General features: G+C 45.0%; 1 protein-coding gene across 1 annotated transcript in view; it reads left to right on the top strand.

The window, feature by feature from the left end:
- The window catches only part of LOC139048561 (uncharacterized), a 36,150-nt gene that overhangs the window by 19,070 nt on the left and 2,490 nt on the right, over window positions 1-14,590 (top strand). Inside the window, exons 8-11 of the mRNA XM_070522974.1 lie at window positions 216-328; window positions 2,061-2,211; window positions 5,883-6,056; window positions 9,762-9,893. Coding sequence (XP_070379075.1) covers window positions 216-328; window positions 2,061-2,211; window positions 5,883-6,056; window positions 9,762-9,893 — 570 coding nt within the window. The remainder of the gene's footprint in view (window positions 1-215; window positions 329-2,060; window positions 2,212-5,882; window positions 6,057-9,761; window positions 9,894-14,590) is intronic.

The raw sequence follows: 14,590 nt of genomic DNA, 5'->3' as shown, positions 1-14,590 counted from the left end.
AAGAACAAAGCAAAAGTAAAGGATATATAATTATTATTAACCGAATAATATCAAGGGACAAAAGCAGTCAGTGTGCATGCTCTGGAGTACATAGTATCGCATTGGAAACGACTGTGTATCTCCAAGCGGTTAGCTTTCCGCGGACTTTGTTAATGGGGTTTGGCCACTAAGAGTTGCATAGATCAACATAAGTTGCCTTTTCTTTTTTTTCGCAGATGATAAACCAGCTGCTCGACACTCAGAGACAGCGGGGCAACTTTTCAATCACGGCGCTCGCTCTTCCCCATCCGGATTTGGACTGGAGCTCGGCCTTTGACAGGGATTTCAAGTATGTGTCAAACCACACTTGTGGATTTATACAGGGAGCATAGTTTGTTCCCTTGACTCACACCCACGCCCTCAAAGGGACACTGCAACACTTTTCTAACTAATCATAAAATAGCCTCACTATTAAATGGTCCCACGAATCTCAGGCCTCAAAAAACTTTTCGTATACCTGAACTATAAGTGGAGTTATCGCACCGATACCCGCTTTCTCTCTTTTCGTCTCCGCTAGAACGCAAGAAGGTTACTTCGCCGTATCTTGAAAGCGAATTCAGACAGCTAACACCTTCGTGCGCGCTGTGTTTTCGCCGCTCTTGCATTGAAGCGACTGACAGCACGAAGGTCACTTCGCTCGCTGCTGCTCCCGCGCTTGCTCACACCAGCTTTTTCACAGCGAGTGTCCGCAGTCATCGAGTGTGCTGCGTTCGTGTTTGCTCGTGCGCGCCGACACCATTCTTGTTCAGTTAGTGAGCGAATCTTTCTAATGCTATCTTCGGCTGGTCGCTTCCATCCCCCGAAGCAGAGTCGGGCAGATCCGGCGTTCCCCGAGCTCAGAGGTAGAGGACGAGCGCGCAAGCCAAACGTGCGACTCGCTCTCGGAGGACGCAATGGCAGATGCTAAACCACGTGACTACTACCAACGTCCGATGTTTCGCTTATCGAAAGCTCCCGGCGCTGCCGGGAAAACCGGCGCACGCGCCGGCGGGACGAGCGTTCGACGCAGTGGCCTAGGTTGCCTAGGTTACGGTGGGCCGTCGCCAACAGCAGCGACGCGGCTCTGCGATGACGTTTCAATTTCGACGACTGCTCCGACGACAGGGCTCGGAGCGCCTCAGAGCGCTCGAAGGTGGAGGAGAGCAATCGAGAAGAACCAGCCGAACGCAGGGCGCGCACCCTCTTTCAACCAGCCGAAGACAACGCCGCTCGCGAGAGCGCTCCAGAGCGCTCAGAAACGACCAGTCGAAGATGGCAAAAGTTTATACGGCCGATAAAACTACTATCGTTACTTCGTATAGCTCTCTACTAATTCGCTATCGCAATCGATGCTTCGCGTTTTGGGCGAAAATGCGACTTTTTTTTTTTGCAACGTTGAAAAAGTGTTTCAGGGCCTCTGTAAGAGTCAAAGATAGAATCCCTGATGGGGACAAGGGAAATTTTCTGTTATCGTGACGTTTTCTGGCGAGTGAGTCTGATCGTAGGTTCGACACACGGCATCAAAAATTCACGAAATAAATTTTTACTGTCATCGCAGTCAAACTTCGCTTCAGATATTTAGGTGCGCACCAGGTGGTTAGCATTAACACACTATCCACGGTGGTGTTTGCTTTGCGCACTCCCTGAATGTCTATAGGGGGAAAAAAAGGTATTGCCCTGCTAATCACGAGGTCATGGGATCGAATCCCGGCCACGGCCGCCAGATTTCGATGGGGGCGAAATGCGAAAACACCCCTGTGCTTACATTTAGGTGCCCGTTAAAGAACCCCAGATGCTCCAAATTATTCCGGAGTCCTCCACTACGGCGTGCCTCGTAATCAGATAACGGTTTTCGCACGTGTAGCTCCATAATTTTTTTTTTCTATTCGAATACTACTAGGTATGAAACATAAGGCAGAATAAGGAATTTCCAAATCAAAAAACACATGGTGCTGCTTGTCTTGTCTCTAAATTTTCGTTAAGGATGTCCCGGACTGAGTTCTCTTCGTTTTTATTTATTTTCATCCGTCTTCGCGATACAGTGACCTCCGTTTCACCCCGTACCTGTTCATCACCTTCGGTCACTACCGGTTCGGCGACAACATGGCCGAGCATTGCTTCGTCATGCCTCCAACGCGTCACCCGGACGACTCACCGCCGGACGACATCGCCAAAGACTACAACTTCGACCTGGTTAGCACATGTTTCAATCTACACTTACGCAGCGCCCAACTGTCTCGTAAACAACGGCGTCAGTTAACTTGAAATATTCAGTAAACTTTTGCTGTTTACAAATTACCCGGTCCCCGGAGCTGGCGAGCGCAGTGGCTGCTAGTGACACGGTGACGCTTTGTCCAATCACAACGTATTTGAAGCATTTATGTGCTGTGTGAGCGTTGTCTTGGAAGGAACATTACGTGCGGAGGGCGACATCTTTTTTTTTTTTGAAAACCATTCCACCGATTTTTATCAGGTTTGTAGTATTCAAAACACAATGTTCAAGTGTAGTGATTGTTCAAAACCGAATTTTTATTCCTGCCAGTCATTTTTGTCTAGGAATTGTTGAAATGTGTGAGACTTTAGAAAACGCAACTATCAAGTTTACAACTCTAACTCTGCGATGACAGATGATATATATTGTTTAAACTGCTTCCAACAGTACATCTAAAGCCGACAAAATTGATGTAGTATGCATGGGTTTCAAACATACCACTAACATGCCACTAGGGCCTGTGCAGAACCATTGTCAGAATCACAACAAATTCACGTAAGCTGTAACATCATCTGCTGATTTTGTCCGGTTTGGATCTTCTAACGGACGCGGCTGACAGAACTGCGGTACCTGTTTTTGCTGCAGAGTAACGGATTTGTGACCTACGTGCTGACGTTTCAAATGCCTAAGCATTTCTATGCCTATCCACGAGGAAGCCCCGTCCGTCCGTCCCTTTGTCACGTAAGGCGAATCGCTATAAAGAAATTAGTACAAAACAAAATAAACTTGAAAAGAAGAACATTGGCGGTGGTGAGCTTCGAATCTACGAACCATGGACGCTCAGAAGCCGAGTGTCTTACCCCATTGAGCAAAACACCTACGCTTCTCGAAGATGAATATATTTGAACCATATAACCATGTGGTACCGGTGGTACAAAGCAAATGTCAAAGGAGAACAGTTTCATGAAGGCCCTGCTGAAATATTTGTTCATGGTTGAATAAAAGCCATCTCAATAGGACCACATGTAGAGCCGACTTGGAGCATTGTAGACATCGGGAAAACTCTGACTTCACGAAAATGTAATGCCAAACACGAACCGCGATGGTTAGCATGTGGATTTGCGTAATCTTCGTACTTGCGGCTTTAGACGTTCCTGTGACTTTGTTTACTACGCCTTACACGCCTTTACTGGCCTGAGTTTAGAAGGAATCTTATTTTTCCCCTGTACGCAGAAGGCAACAAGCCTCTGTGCATATGAAGATTTATTGTGAATTGTCACTGCTTACAAAACTCTAGTTAGAGCAATTATTCAATATAACAACATTGTTTGGAACCCATACACCATAACTAACTGTTCTAAACTTCACCGAATACAGAGCCTAGCTGCCAGGTTTATATTTAAGTAATATCGCCGCATCCATTGTCCAACGGATTTATGTCAATTAGCTGATCTAGCACCACTTGAGCTCAGAACTAAATACGACAGATTAAAATTCCTGTTCGATGTTATTCACATTCATATATATATATATTAAACCAGATGAATATATTGAGTTTCCTATGAACGCGGCAACGAGGCATCGTCATAGTATGTACATTCCTCCTCCACTCGCTCGCAGTGATTGCTTCCAGTTCAGTTTATTTCGTAGGGTGATAATAGAATGGAACTTGCCCGACTCTGTTGTAACCTCGATGTCCTTAACTGCCTTTTTGGGAGGTGTTAAAAGCAAATTTTTTAAAATTACCACATAATGAATTGTCAAATATTTACATGTGTGTCTCTTATTGTGTCTATGACGACGTGGTGCCGAATTGTGAATGGTTTCTTTATTACCTTCCGATGTATGTTGTATTTCATACGTCTTTTCCTTTCTAAGAGAAGCTTTGTGAGTCAAAGCTTGTAACTCGGTCGCATTCTATGTTTCTTTTTGTTGGTTTTATTCTCTACTCCTGTAATAGCCCTAAGACGGCTGACGGTATAAATAAATGAATAAATAAATGCACGTGGCATTCAACGCAGTGTTCAGTTCAACTGTAATCAATTTGTAAAATCGCAAAGCCGTTTCAAGCCATACGGACGAAGTTTAGGCCAGATTCGTGCAGTAACCATCGCGCACGTGTTGACTGAACCGACATGCTTGCAGCTGCAGTATAGACACTGTAACTACATAGTTACCGCTAGTAATTTTTTGAGGTAAGCTCAAATGGCCCCTCGCACCCACTGTAAGATGAATTACATCCTCAAAAGTTAATAAGGGCGTCAACCAATCTATATTTCACACCGTCACACCTTTGTGGTGTAAGGCTGTCAGTTATAAACCGATTTACGCCGTTATTCACCTTTAAAGGTGTAAGTGATTTTGAAGCACCGTGACCCTGCGGGTACCACCTACTCTCGGAGTTTGTGTCGATGAACCTCGTCGATTAGCCTCGCCAGGTTCTCAACGATCTAGTTTCTGTCGTTTCCGGCGAGAAGTAACAGTGACGCTTTCATCAGATTCGAAATATAAACAAGTTCTCTTTCCGGGAGCTTGTCGTGACTTACCTACTCGTCTTTCGAGCTTAAGATTTTGCATGGAGATTTTGCTATATCTGCGCTATCTGAAACCACGGTTGTTCAGTCTGAAACTTTGTTGTAGTTGACCTGTAGTGACCTAGGAGTAAATCCACCAAGAATATTTAAGGAATGCTCCACGTGTAACCATCTCATTGCATAGGGACGCTCACATCATCATCAGCAGCAGTTCTCGGCAAGACCCGCTTATCGTATCCAAAAAAACAAACAAACATTGCGAACGTTGTCGCAATTGTGATAGCCTGACGGTTGTGTCCAGACAAATTGGACATTGCTCGGGTAACGTGTGAATAGTGTTGTACAATCCTCAGTCTACGTGGGTACAAGGGATGGGCATCGAATGTAACGCCGATGCACGTGTAAATATGGTACTAACTTGTGCATCGTGATTAGGTTCAACGAGGGCAGATTAGGCACGCCGGAATCGCTGCTACTTCAATGGTATTTTGTACTCCGATCGCGTGTTCACTGAATATAGGTTCTTTATTCCGTCTTTTTTGGCAGCCCTTCTGCCTGCGTAGCATCGCTGAACCGTGATAAAATTGTTATGTGAGATCCTGCACAAAAAGGCGTGTGGTCCCAAGTGAACCCATTCGATCGATCATGATATAGGGCATACCGTTACTCTTTAATATAGAACAGCTAGTGCTACATACTTTCGTTCTTTTAAAGAAATACTAACGCCTTGAAATCGCTTAATTGACTCATGCTTCGTTTTTTTTTAACGCCGAAGGATTATATGCCCAATTGAGCAAGAATCTGTTGAAGTCGGCGTGGCCGAAAGATGGCCCCCCAAAAATGCTAAAACGCGCTGCTAACCAAAGATTCAACATTACCAACTTGCCCGTTCAGCCAACCTTCAGAAGGATTCAGTTACAGGCCTTGGTTCTTGGGGAGAAGCAAGTTGCAGCTTTGCTTCAAGTTTCGCGCTCTCTTAGGCCTAATTATTCCAATTCCTTTAGCCGCTGAATTCAATTACTCCTTCATCGTCTACGTGATAACATGTGCATTATAATTGAAGCAATATAGCAATTATATATGTAATACACGTAAGCAATAATTCGGCTACTCTGCAGTCGACCGCCGTGTTCAGCCTTCGCGAGCTCTACACCCAGGGCACGAACACCAGAGGCCTCGTGTCTGTGACCTTGAAGGGGCGTTGGACAGAGCCCATGTTCCCTGATAAAGTCGACTTCTACACACGATGTTTGTCTGACCGAGACATCGAGCCTTTCGGCAGCTACACAGAGGTAAGCGAGCGTCGCGTAGACTTGCCAATATGAAGTGTTCCAACGTCTAGGGGAAGCACTCCAAAGACCATTGTTAACGACGTGGAGTTCCTGCGAAGACACTGGACATTCCAGGGGAAGGCGTCCCGTCTCCGCCTGGAGTGTTTAGTTGACGTGGCCTTGGACTGCGATGGATAGCGTTTAGCAGACTCATTTCAGGGCGTGGGCGGAGTTCTAGATTAGGAGGGCATCGCGCGCGGGGTGGTTCAATGGCTCATGTGGTTCACGTGGTTCACGTGGTTCATGTGGTTCATGTGGTGGTTCACTGGCTTCTGTCGTGCGCAGTCTCAGTGTGCGAGTCGTCTTGTTCACCCGCTTTCCTGCTCCTGCTCCTCCTCCTCCTGTTCCACCTCGTCATAGCGTATCATGAGCCATTGCGATAGCGTGGCCTCCGAAGGCTTCAGCGCGCCCGCCTACGCCACCGGATCTCGAAGGCCGTGGCAGCAGCAACGTTGGAGCAGAAGTATATCCCCTTTATTATAGGACTGATGAGTTTGATGGGGAACATTTGTTGCAGCGGGCACATTTAGATAACGTTTGTTGGTTCACTGCATAATTTCGTGGAGAACAGAACTAGTCACCAGCACATCTGTGGCGGTCGTGCAGTCAACCACAAATGTTCACGGACCATGCGACATCATAAAACGTTCTATTTCCGAGGAGCGTCTAAGAGTGGTCAGTAAAAGCGAACATCACAGTGTTATTCACATGCGCTGAAAGAGGCCGTAAATGCGAATACTATAAATTGTGTTGTGAGGCTGCCCAGAAATACAGCCTTCTTTTTTTTCTCAGATCACGTGTTCCCTAAAATATTGTGGTTGAGTGTACATGTGGCTATAGGAGCCGGTTCATTACGCGTGTTGCCACTGTAGAGGCGTGGGTGGCGGCGTATAGAAGGCGACTGCCCTCCTCCCCTCCCTCAGCCGCTACAGCGGGAAAGGGCGGCGACGGTGAGAAGGGAGGATGGCTGTAGCCGGTGTTGCTCCATTTTCTTTAGGCAGGATACCCAATCCAAGAAAACGTACGGTAGCCGAAGTTCACTATTCTCTTGGAAAACTACACGTTATCCGTGCCTTTTGCGTTGTCCCCGCCTGGATAAGCGCGGGTCATTTCTTAATTATGCTCTAGGGCTTTCCTGGACCCTCAATGCTCGCTATATAGGTAACTTTGCTATAGGGGCCGAAAATATTCAGGTTCACTTGGGCGCTTTAATCCTAATCTGTTGAAACACATAGTTTTGTTATCAATGCCAAGTTCGCTTTAAGGGATTTAGCCGCCCTTTAAGACGTCGAGACGAACAGCCGATTCCCGATAATTTGAGCCTTGCCGGAACGCAAGATTTCATCGCATTATCCGAACATTCGATTTAAGAAATATGAATCCCCAAAAGAGACAAGTAGCACCATCTGCTGTATTTATACTATTTTCAAGGTTATGAGCAACCGTAGATGCCTGCATGAGTGGGCACCAGTGGGAGTCAGTAGGCTTCGAGTTAACCGAAGCAGCACGCTTTCGCGTTCGATGTAAACGAGATTTTCTTCCATAGCGATGTGTGTTTTATTGCTGGGAATTTTCAATGAGGTCGAATTAAGCAGAAAGTCGAATTAACCGAGGCAGAAATAACGCAAGCCAACTATGCTGTCACCCATGAATAATCGTGTTAAATTTTGCGCGCACTTCTTTCACTTAACGCTCTGGTCTCACTGCTTTGTGTTCAGGAACTTGCGTTACGCTGAAGACGCTCATGTCGCTAGTGACTTAAATGTACGAGGAGCACAAGCGTGTATGAAACTAAAATGTTCACAAGATAGATAACGAATGTTGCTTGGGGTCAAAGGGCAAACCCGAAAGCGTGCAAATTTCACTTAGATTGCTTTGGAGCTTCGATAAGGAACGGTTGCGTATTTGATGCAAGAAGTTGAATGTCCGTCCGCAAACAGGTAACTTGTCCTACGGAAGACGTTGTCGTGACAACTTCCGCAACAGGGTAATGAGAGGGCCCTTAATCGTACATTCCTTAAGAGGAAGTTTTAGCTCGAAGACAATTCCGATTTACCTATCCGAACACATTTAAGACACAGAAATACTTTCATTAGATAACAACTTGACCAATTTTAATTAAATTTGTTGTATATGTGAGAGAAAGCAGAATCGTATCGATACCAGTATGGACACTGATCTTTGATTTAGGTGTTTGGAATGTTTTACCAAAATCGCTTGAAATTGATAAGTGTGATTAAATTAAAGCGCGAAGCTTACCAGCACGTAATTCTGCACACAAAAATCATACCACACTTATGTAAGCTACATTTGTTAGAACGTCTACAGCGGGCAAACTTGATATTGCATAATATATATAATATAATATATAACATAATATATCAATCTTTGTTTCCGTTTTAGGTGTCTCAAGAGTTGCAGGTTATATAATAATATCATTATTTATTACTGAATTTTTTTCTTTTTTCAGCTTTCTAGATTGAAAATTTTCAGAAAAGGTTTCCGGCCTAAATAAAAAAAAGAATCTGCGTCGTGCAGTCCGGATCATTAATGCCGCAATGGCCCTGAGGGTAAATTTATTTGATTAATTAATGGATTGAATAACTAATTAAAAATTACCCATTGTCTTTTAAACGCAACATATTTCATGTAATTTGGCACAATCGTAGTGAGGCGTAGCGATCTATGCGTCACTCTGCATCCAGAGAGGAGCTCCCGAGGTAAAGCTACCGCTTAAATGTCGTATTCGTCTGTGATGAGGTTGTTGGCGAACACCTCAGACACGGGACAAGTCAACAGGGACAGAAGCTGTCGGTCTCCCCCTGTGCCGCCTTTGCGGTGTTTATCTCAAAGTAAGTCGGCGAGGTGAGCGGCTACTCACTCTTCACTCGCTCTCCAACAACATTGCGGGTTGTTTACTCACTCACACTCGAGTACACCCGCTCACGTTCCTGCTGGTTCACACTCATAGGTTAGGTTAGAATAGGTTTGGCTAGGATAGGATATGTGAAGTTAGGTTAGGTCACGTTTATAGACGCTTCGCTGGCACCCACTCTCACTCTCTCCAGCGTTCACTCACATATGTACGCACGTACATTTACGCTCGCCGACACCACATTAACTGTGCGCTCTGAATACACGTCACTACCCTTGTTCGTGCAGTGCCATTAACCGGCGCTTCACTGTACTGTTAATACACGCTCACGTATATTCATGTTCACCTCATACTGACCGTCACTCAGTCACGTTGCTCTTCGTCCAATCACACCCTTCGTCACAGAGGAGCGCTATTTCGCGCGCATGCAGTGAAAGCCGAGCTATAGTGTGAGTCTGTGTGCACTCGTGATTGAAAATGATGGGGTATGCCCATCACGCATATATATAGGTATGCAGCGAACGGCCCAAATACATAGACTGTCCTAATGAAAAAGAAAGAAAAGAGAACACAGACCAAGCAAAAAAAAATGTATAGTGAAAAATTAAAAGACGTTTCCGGTTCTCACTTGGGAGCCGGTTCACAATCGCGATGGTGATCAAGGCTCCCGCCTGGTAGCCTGAACGTCTTAGTTTTTCACTGTATACGTCTTCACCAGGCGGCATTCCGTGAAACCCTGGATTTCACATACCGCCTTGAATGTCTTTTGTTCGCGTTTTTGTTTTTCTCAGGTATGTCCCGGTGGTGGCTCTCCCTTCGAAGCTCGGTTAAATTATTCGGAAAAGCACTACGCCGTGATCACCACCATTAGGCCCATCAAGCGGACATTCGTCTACGATGACGAGAGGTCGTTTGCTGCCAAGGTGAGCAAAAGAATTTTCGTCTCTAGAAACCTCTTGCTCGCTTGCGCCCGATCCACGCAGGCGGCAACCACTATAGACGCTTATGCATTACTACGTCAATGGGTGGCGTTCACAGCCACGTCGCCACAACTGTTGCTGCCGAGTAGGAGAAACGGATCTCAAAGGCTACGATTTTGCAAACTGTATGTGCCAGAGGAGATTTCTCAGCCGGAAAAGACGTCACCAATGCCGTCTTTTAGACATTACCCATTGCCAAAAGGAGCAGCGACTCATAATTTCGAAGTAGTGGAGAATGCCACACGCTTCTCTCGAACGTAAACGTGTAACAACTGCTAGCACGAAATTTGCGAAACTGTATCTTCGGTTGATTCTAAATGAGTCCTCGAAAGGCTGAGCCTATCGCCGACCCTCGCGTGAGGTCGTGGTGCATTACCAAACTTGCTAAAAGAGATAGATAGATAGATAGATAGATAGATAGATAGATAGATAGATAGATAGATAGATAGATAGATAGATAGATAGATAGATAGATAGATAGATAGATAGATAGATAGATAGATAGATAGATAGATAGATAGATAGATAGATAGATAGATAGATAGATAGATAGATAGATAGATAGATAGATAGATAGATAGATAGATAGATAGATAGATAGATAGATAGATAGATAGATAGATAGATAGATAGATAGATAGATAGATAGATAGATAGATAGATAGATAGATAGATAGATAGATAGAGAGGGTTGCATAGAAAGGCAGGGAGGTTGACTAGAGGCAGTTCCGGTTGGCTACCCTGCACGGGGGTAAGGGTGAAGGGGGGATAAAAAGAGACAGTGAGTGGAAGGGGGAGATGGAAGGCGATAGAGACTAGCACGACCAAACCGCGTACACTACAGAGCGGTAGGGCGCGGCGTTCTAACAGTCTATCGTGAAGCACCGTACACCGCAGAAACCTTAATAACGCGAGCAAGGCCTTTAGCGTGGATGTTCTGCGGGAGTACTGACCTAAAGCTTTCAGTTCTGATAGTGGACGATTGTCCAACTGTTCCAGTACTCCGCGCAGCACTTGTCTCTGAGCACTATATCGCGGGCAGACACAGATAATATGTGCGAGCGTCTCATCGATGTTGCATGTGGCGCACGTGGAACTGTTGGCCATTCCAATAAGGAAAGCATACGAGTTCGTAAATGCGACGCCTAGCCACATACGGTACAGCATGGTCTGTTCACGTCGTGGTAACCCAGGCGGCGGGCACATCCATATGTCCGGAGACAATGAACGCAAACGACACATGGTGAAAGCGTTCGAGTGCCCCACAGAGGCAAAGTACACTGACGGGTTATCAGAAATTTGCTAAGGTTGTGTAGAAGTAATAATCTATGTATGATGCTCTTGCTCACAAAATAAATGTTCTGACTCTAAATGGGGAAATCCAGTGCGTAATAACGTAGTGACGCATCGACTTTAATAATAATAATAATAATAATAATAATAATAATAATAATAATAATAATAATAATAATAATAATAATAATAATAATAATAATAATAATAATAATAATAATAATAATAATAATAATAATAATATTTCTGTTTTATGACCACTGCAGAATGAAAGTTTCTCCCGGCGATCTTCAATTACACCTCATTTACACAATCCTTGCTTACTGTTAGAATTACCCCCACCTTACTCTTGTATTGCGCCCTTGTCTTACGTATATAGGATTGCCACCTTTCGCGAGAAAAAAAAATATTCAGATTTCAAATTCAAGTTAATTTACAAGACAGTATGCTCGAAGGTCGAGTTCATATCATCACCGGATCATATTAAGTCAAGTCAAGTCAATTTATTTCAGCATTTCTTTTGTGCAAACAGAAGAATGCTAGGACAAGCACAAAAAGCTTCTAAGCTGCAGCTTGACTGGGTGCTTGCCCCATCACTTGTCGGGAAGAGAGGCGACGGGGGTAGTGCCGCCTTAATAATTTTTAGACGTACTGTGTGCAAAAACACACAAAACAAGAACAAAACAATGCGCTGACGCGCCAAGTTCAATCTCTGCAATGTTAAAGTAAGCTGAAACGGGGTTATGAAAAATTCAGTGTGCTTTTAAGATGCTGCTCACGCTGCTGTTGTCGCAAATAACTGATTCGTAAGCCACTAGAAGGGCTGTGGACTTGTCGAGCTGCCCAGTGGCAGCCTTTATCCGTCGCACATTTGTCTGTTTGCTGAAATAGACGGAAATAATATGACTAATTGGTTGATATAATAATTACCGGCCTCGGAACAGTACAGCGATGCACGGAAGTGTAAATTACAACAAAATACATGCTGCTTTAAATAAATACCCCTTTTCTGCTGCAAGGCTTCGCCTATTAAATGCAGAAATAAAGACGTTCGAAAAAAAAAAAAACATTTTCCGGCAGTTTAGCTCTCTACTTTGTATGAATGGCAGACAGAGCGTTTTGCAATGCAGCCTATAAATGCATTGGTTGACAGACAGCCGAGAAACGCGACAAATGGCTCGTCGATCTTGGGGTTGAACATGAACCACATGACTTTGCAATGGAGGGGGGGGGGGGGAGGGGTGTACCCAAGAGGGTGCTGTCAGGCCTACTTTCATGCCGGACAGCCTGCTTCGCAGGACTTTCGGGGCTGATGGAGGGGACAGGTGACCGGCGTGATGCCCTCCCCCGTCCCATTCGCGTCGGGTCTTGTGGCTACGCCCCTGCATTGAGGTAAAGAGCAGTGAAGGTGTCGCCCACAGAGAGGTGAACTTGGTGGGTGCATAAACCGCAGAATAGGAAGGAAAAAAGTTAAATGAACAACATCAAACAAGGGCGTTCACCGAACGACAAGGGTTGAACAGCACGAAGGGACGAAGTAAACATCAAAAACATTTTCGATCATCACCAGTTTGCACATATGTCTGAGATCGGCCAACTTTTTTCTTTCGTATTTTTAATTTCCTTTTATTGCTAGACGTAGACATTGTCATGCGACGATTTCCTCCCAGTGTGTGTCCTTCCTGCGTTATTGTTGCCCTGCCGGTGCATCAGGCAACAGAGAGGGGGTCAGCGAGGGGACGGAATAGGTGGTGTTAAAACGTGGCGTCCATGACTTCTTCACGATTCCGCAGTCGCTTCCGGCGCGTGCGCTTAGCAAACGCACGGAATTCGATATTCACTTCCGGTTGCCCAGAGGGAGCCATCACTGGAGCTTGTACTCGGACGGCACTTTTTGAAAACTGACCAGGCAATTTCCTATGGCGCCATAGCAAAATACAAGAGGCAAAATGCACACTACGAGTGTCCTTGTGTTTATATACCCACAGTTGCTCTGTTTCGGTGTTCAGTAATCTAGTAACGTTAGCCATTACATAAGAGCCTTTCTTCAGCTGTGCATCTAACCTATGTATATATAGTCAGCCACGTGTTCTCTTGATGCCGCGACCATCACATAGCGTGAAGCCCTGTATCGAGCTGCCGCCGCTGGTAAAGCCGTGTATCCGTGGCTATTCGCTTGGGGGCGCATGAGTAGCGGCGCGCGAGCGCGTGTCTATTTCGTATTTTGGATGTTTCGCGCGCTTTTGTTTTTTTTCTCAGAAAAACAAATGAGGCAAAGGACCAAATCCTGGCCGTCCAGTGCGCCCGCGATCGGGCCGGCAGGCTAGATCTGTCAGTCCCGTCATGGGATTAGCCGGGTGCGCGTTTTATCGCACTTTGCTGGACCAAATAAAAGTTTATTCACTCACTCACTCAAGCTGAGCACTAAACAAATGCTTGATTTGGAGCTTATTTGAGGTGCCCAACAACTTCCCAGTTGATATGTTTGCAATTCAACCAATAATTTCAAAGTTCACTAATTAAAAGTAATTATTTAGGTAGCACTTCGCGATGAAAAAAATATTGGCCGTAAGTACATACGACTGCAGCTACTATGCAGTCGTATGTACTTACGGCTATGCTACTATATATATATATATATATATATATATATATATATATATATAGACCTGAGACCTGAGAAGGGAACGGAAGAAACTGGTACATAAGAAGCCGATCAATGAGTTAGCGGTAAGAGGGAAAATAGAGGAATTCCAGATCAAGCTTCAGAACAGGTATTCGGCTTTAACTCAGGAAGAGGACCTTAGTGTTGAAGCAATGAACGACAATCTTGTGGACATCATTAAGGAGTGTGCAATGGAAGTCGGTGGTAACTCCGTTAGGCAGGATACCAGTAAACTATCGCAGGAGACGAAAGATCTGATCAAGAAACGCCAATGTATGAAAGCCTCTAACCCTACAGCTAGAATAGAACTGGCAGAACTTTGGAAGTTAATCAACAAGCGCAAGACAGCTGACATAAGGAAGTATAACATGGATAGAATTGAACATGCTCTCAGGAACGGAGGAAGCCTAAAAACAGTGAAGAAGAAACTAGGAATTGGCAAGAATCAGATGTATGCGTTAAGAGACAAAGCCGGCAATATCATTACTAATATGGATGAGATAGTACAAGTGGCTGAGGAGTTCTATAGAGATTTATACAGTACCAGTGCCACCCACGACGATAATGGAAGAGAAAATAGTCTAGAGGAATTCGAAATCCCACAGGTAACGCCGGAAGAAGTAAAGAAAGCCTTGGGAGATATGCAAAGGGGGAAGGCAGCTGGGGAGGATCAGGTAACAGC

Source organism: Dermacentor albipictus, chromosome 8 (genome assembly GCF_038994185.2).
Source record: "Dermacentor albipictus isolate Rhodes 1998 colony chromosome 8, USDA_Dalb.pri_finalv2, whole genome shotgun sequence".
In the NCBI taxonomy this organism is placed as follows: domain Eukaryota; kingdom Metazoa; phylum Arthropoda; class Arachnida; order Ixodida; family Ixodidae; genus Dermacentor; species Dermacentor albipictus.
This window is presented reverse-complemented; position numbering and strand designations above follow the sequence as displayed.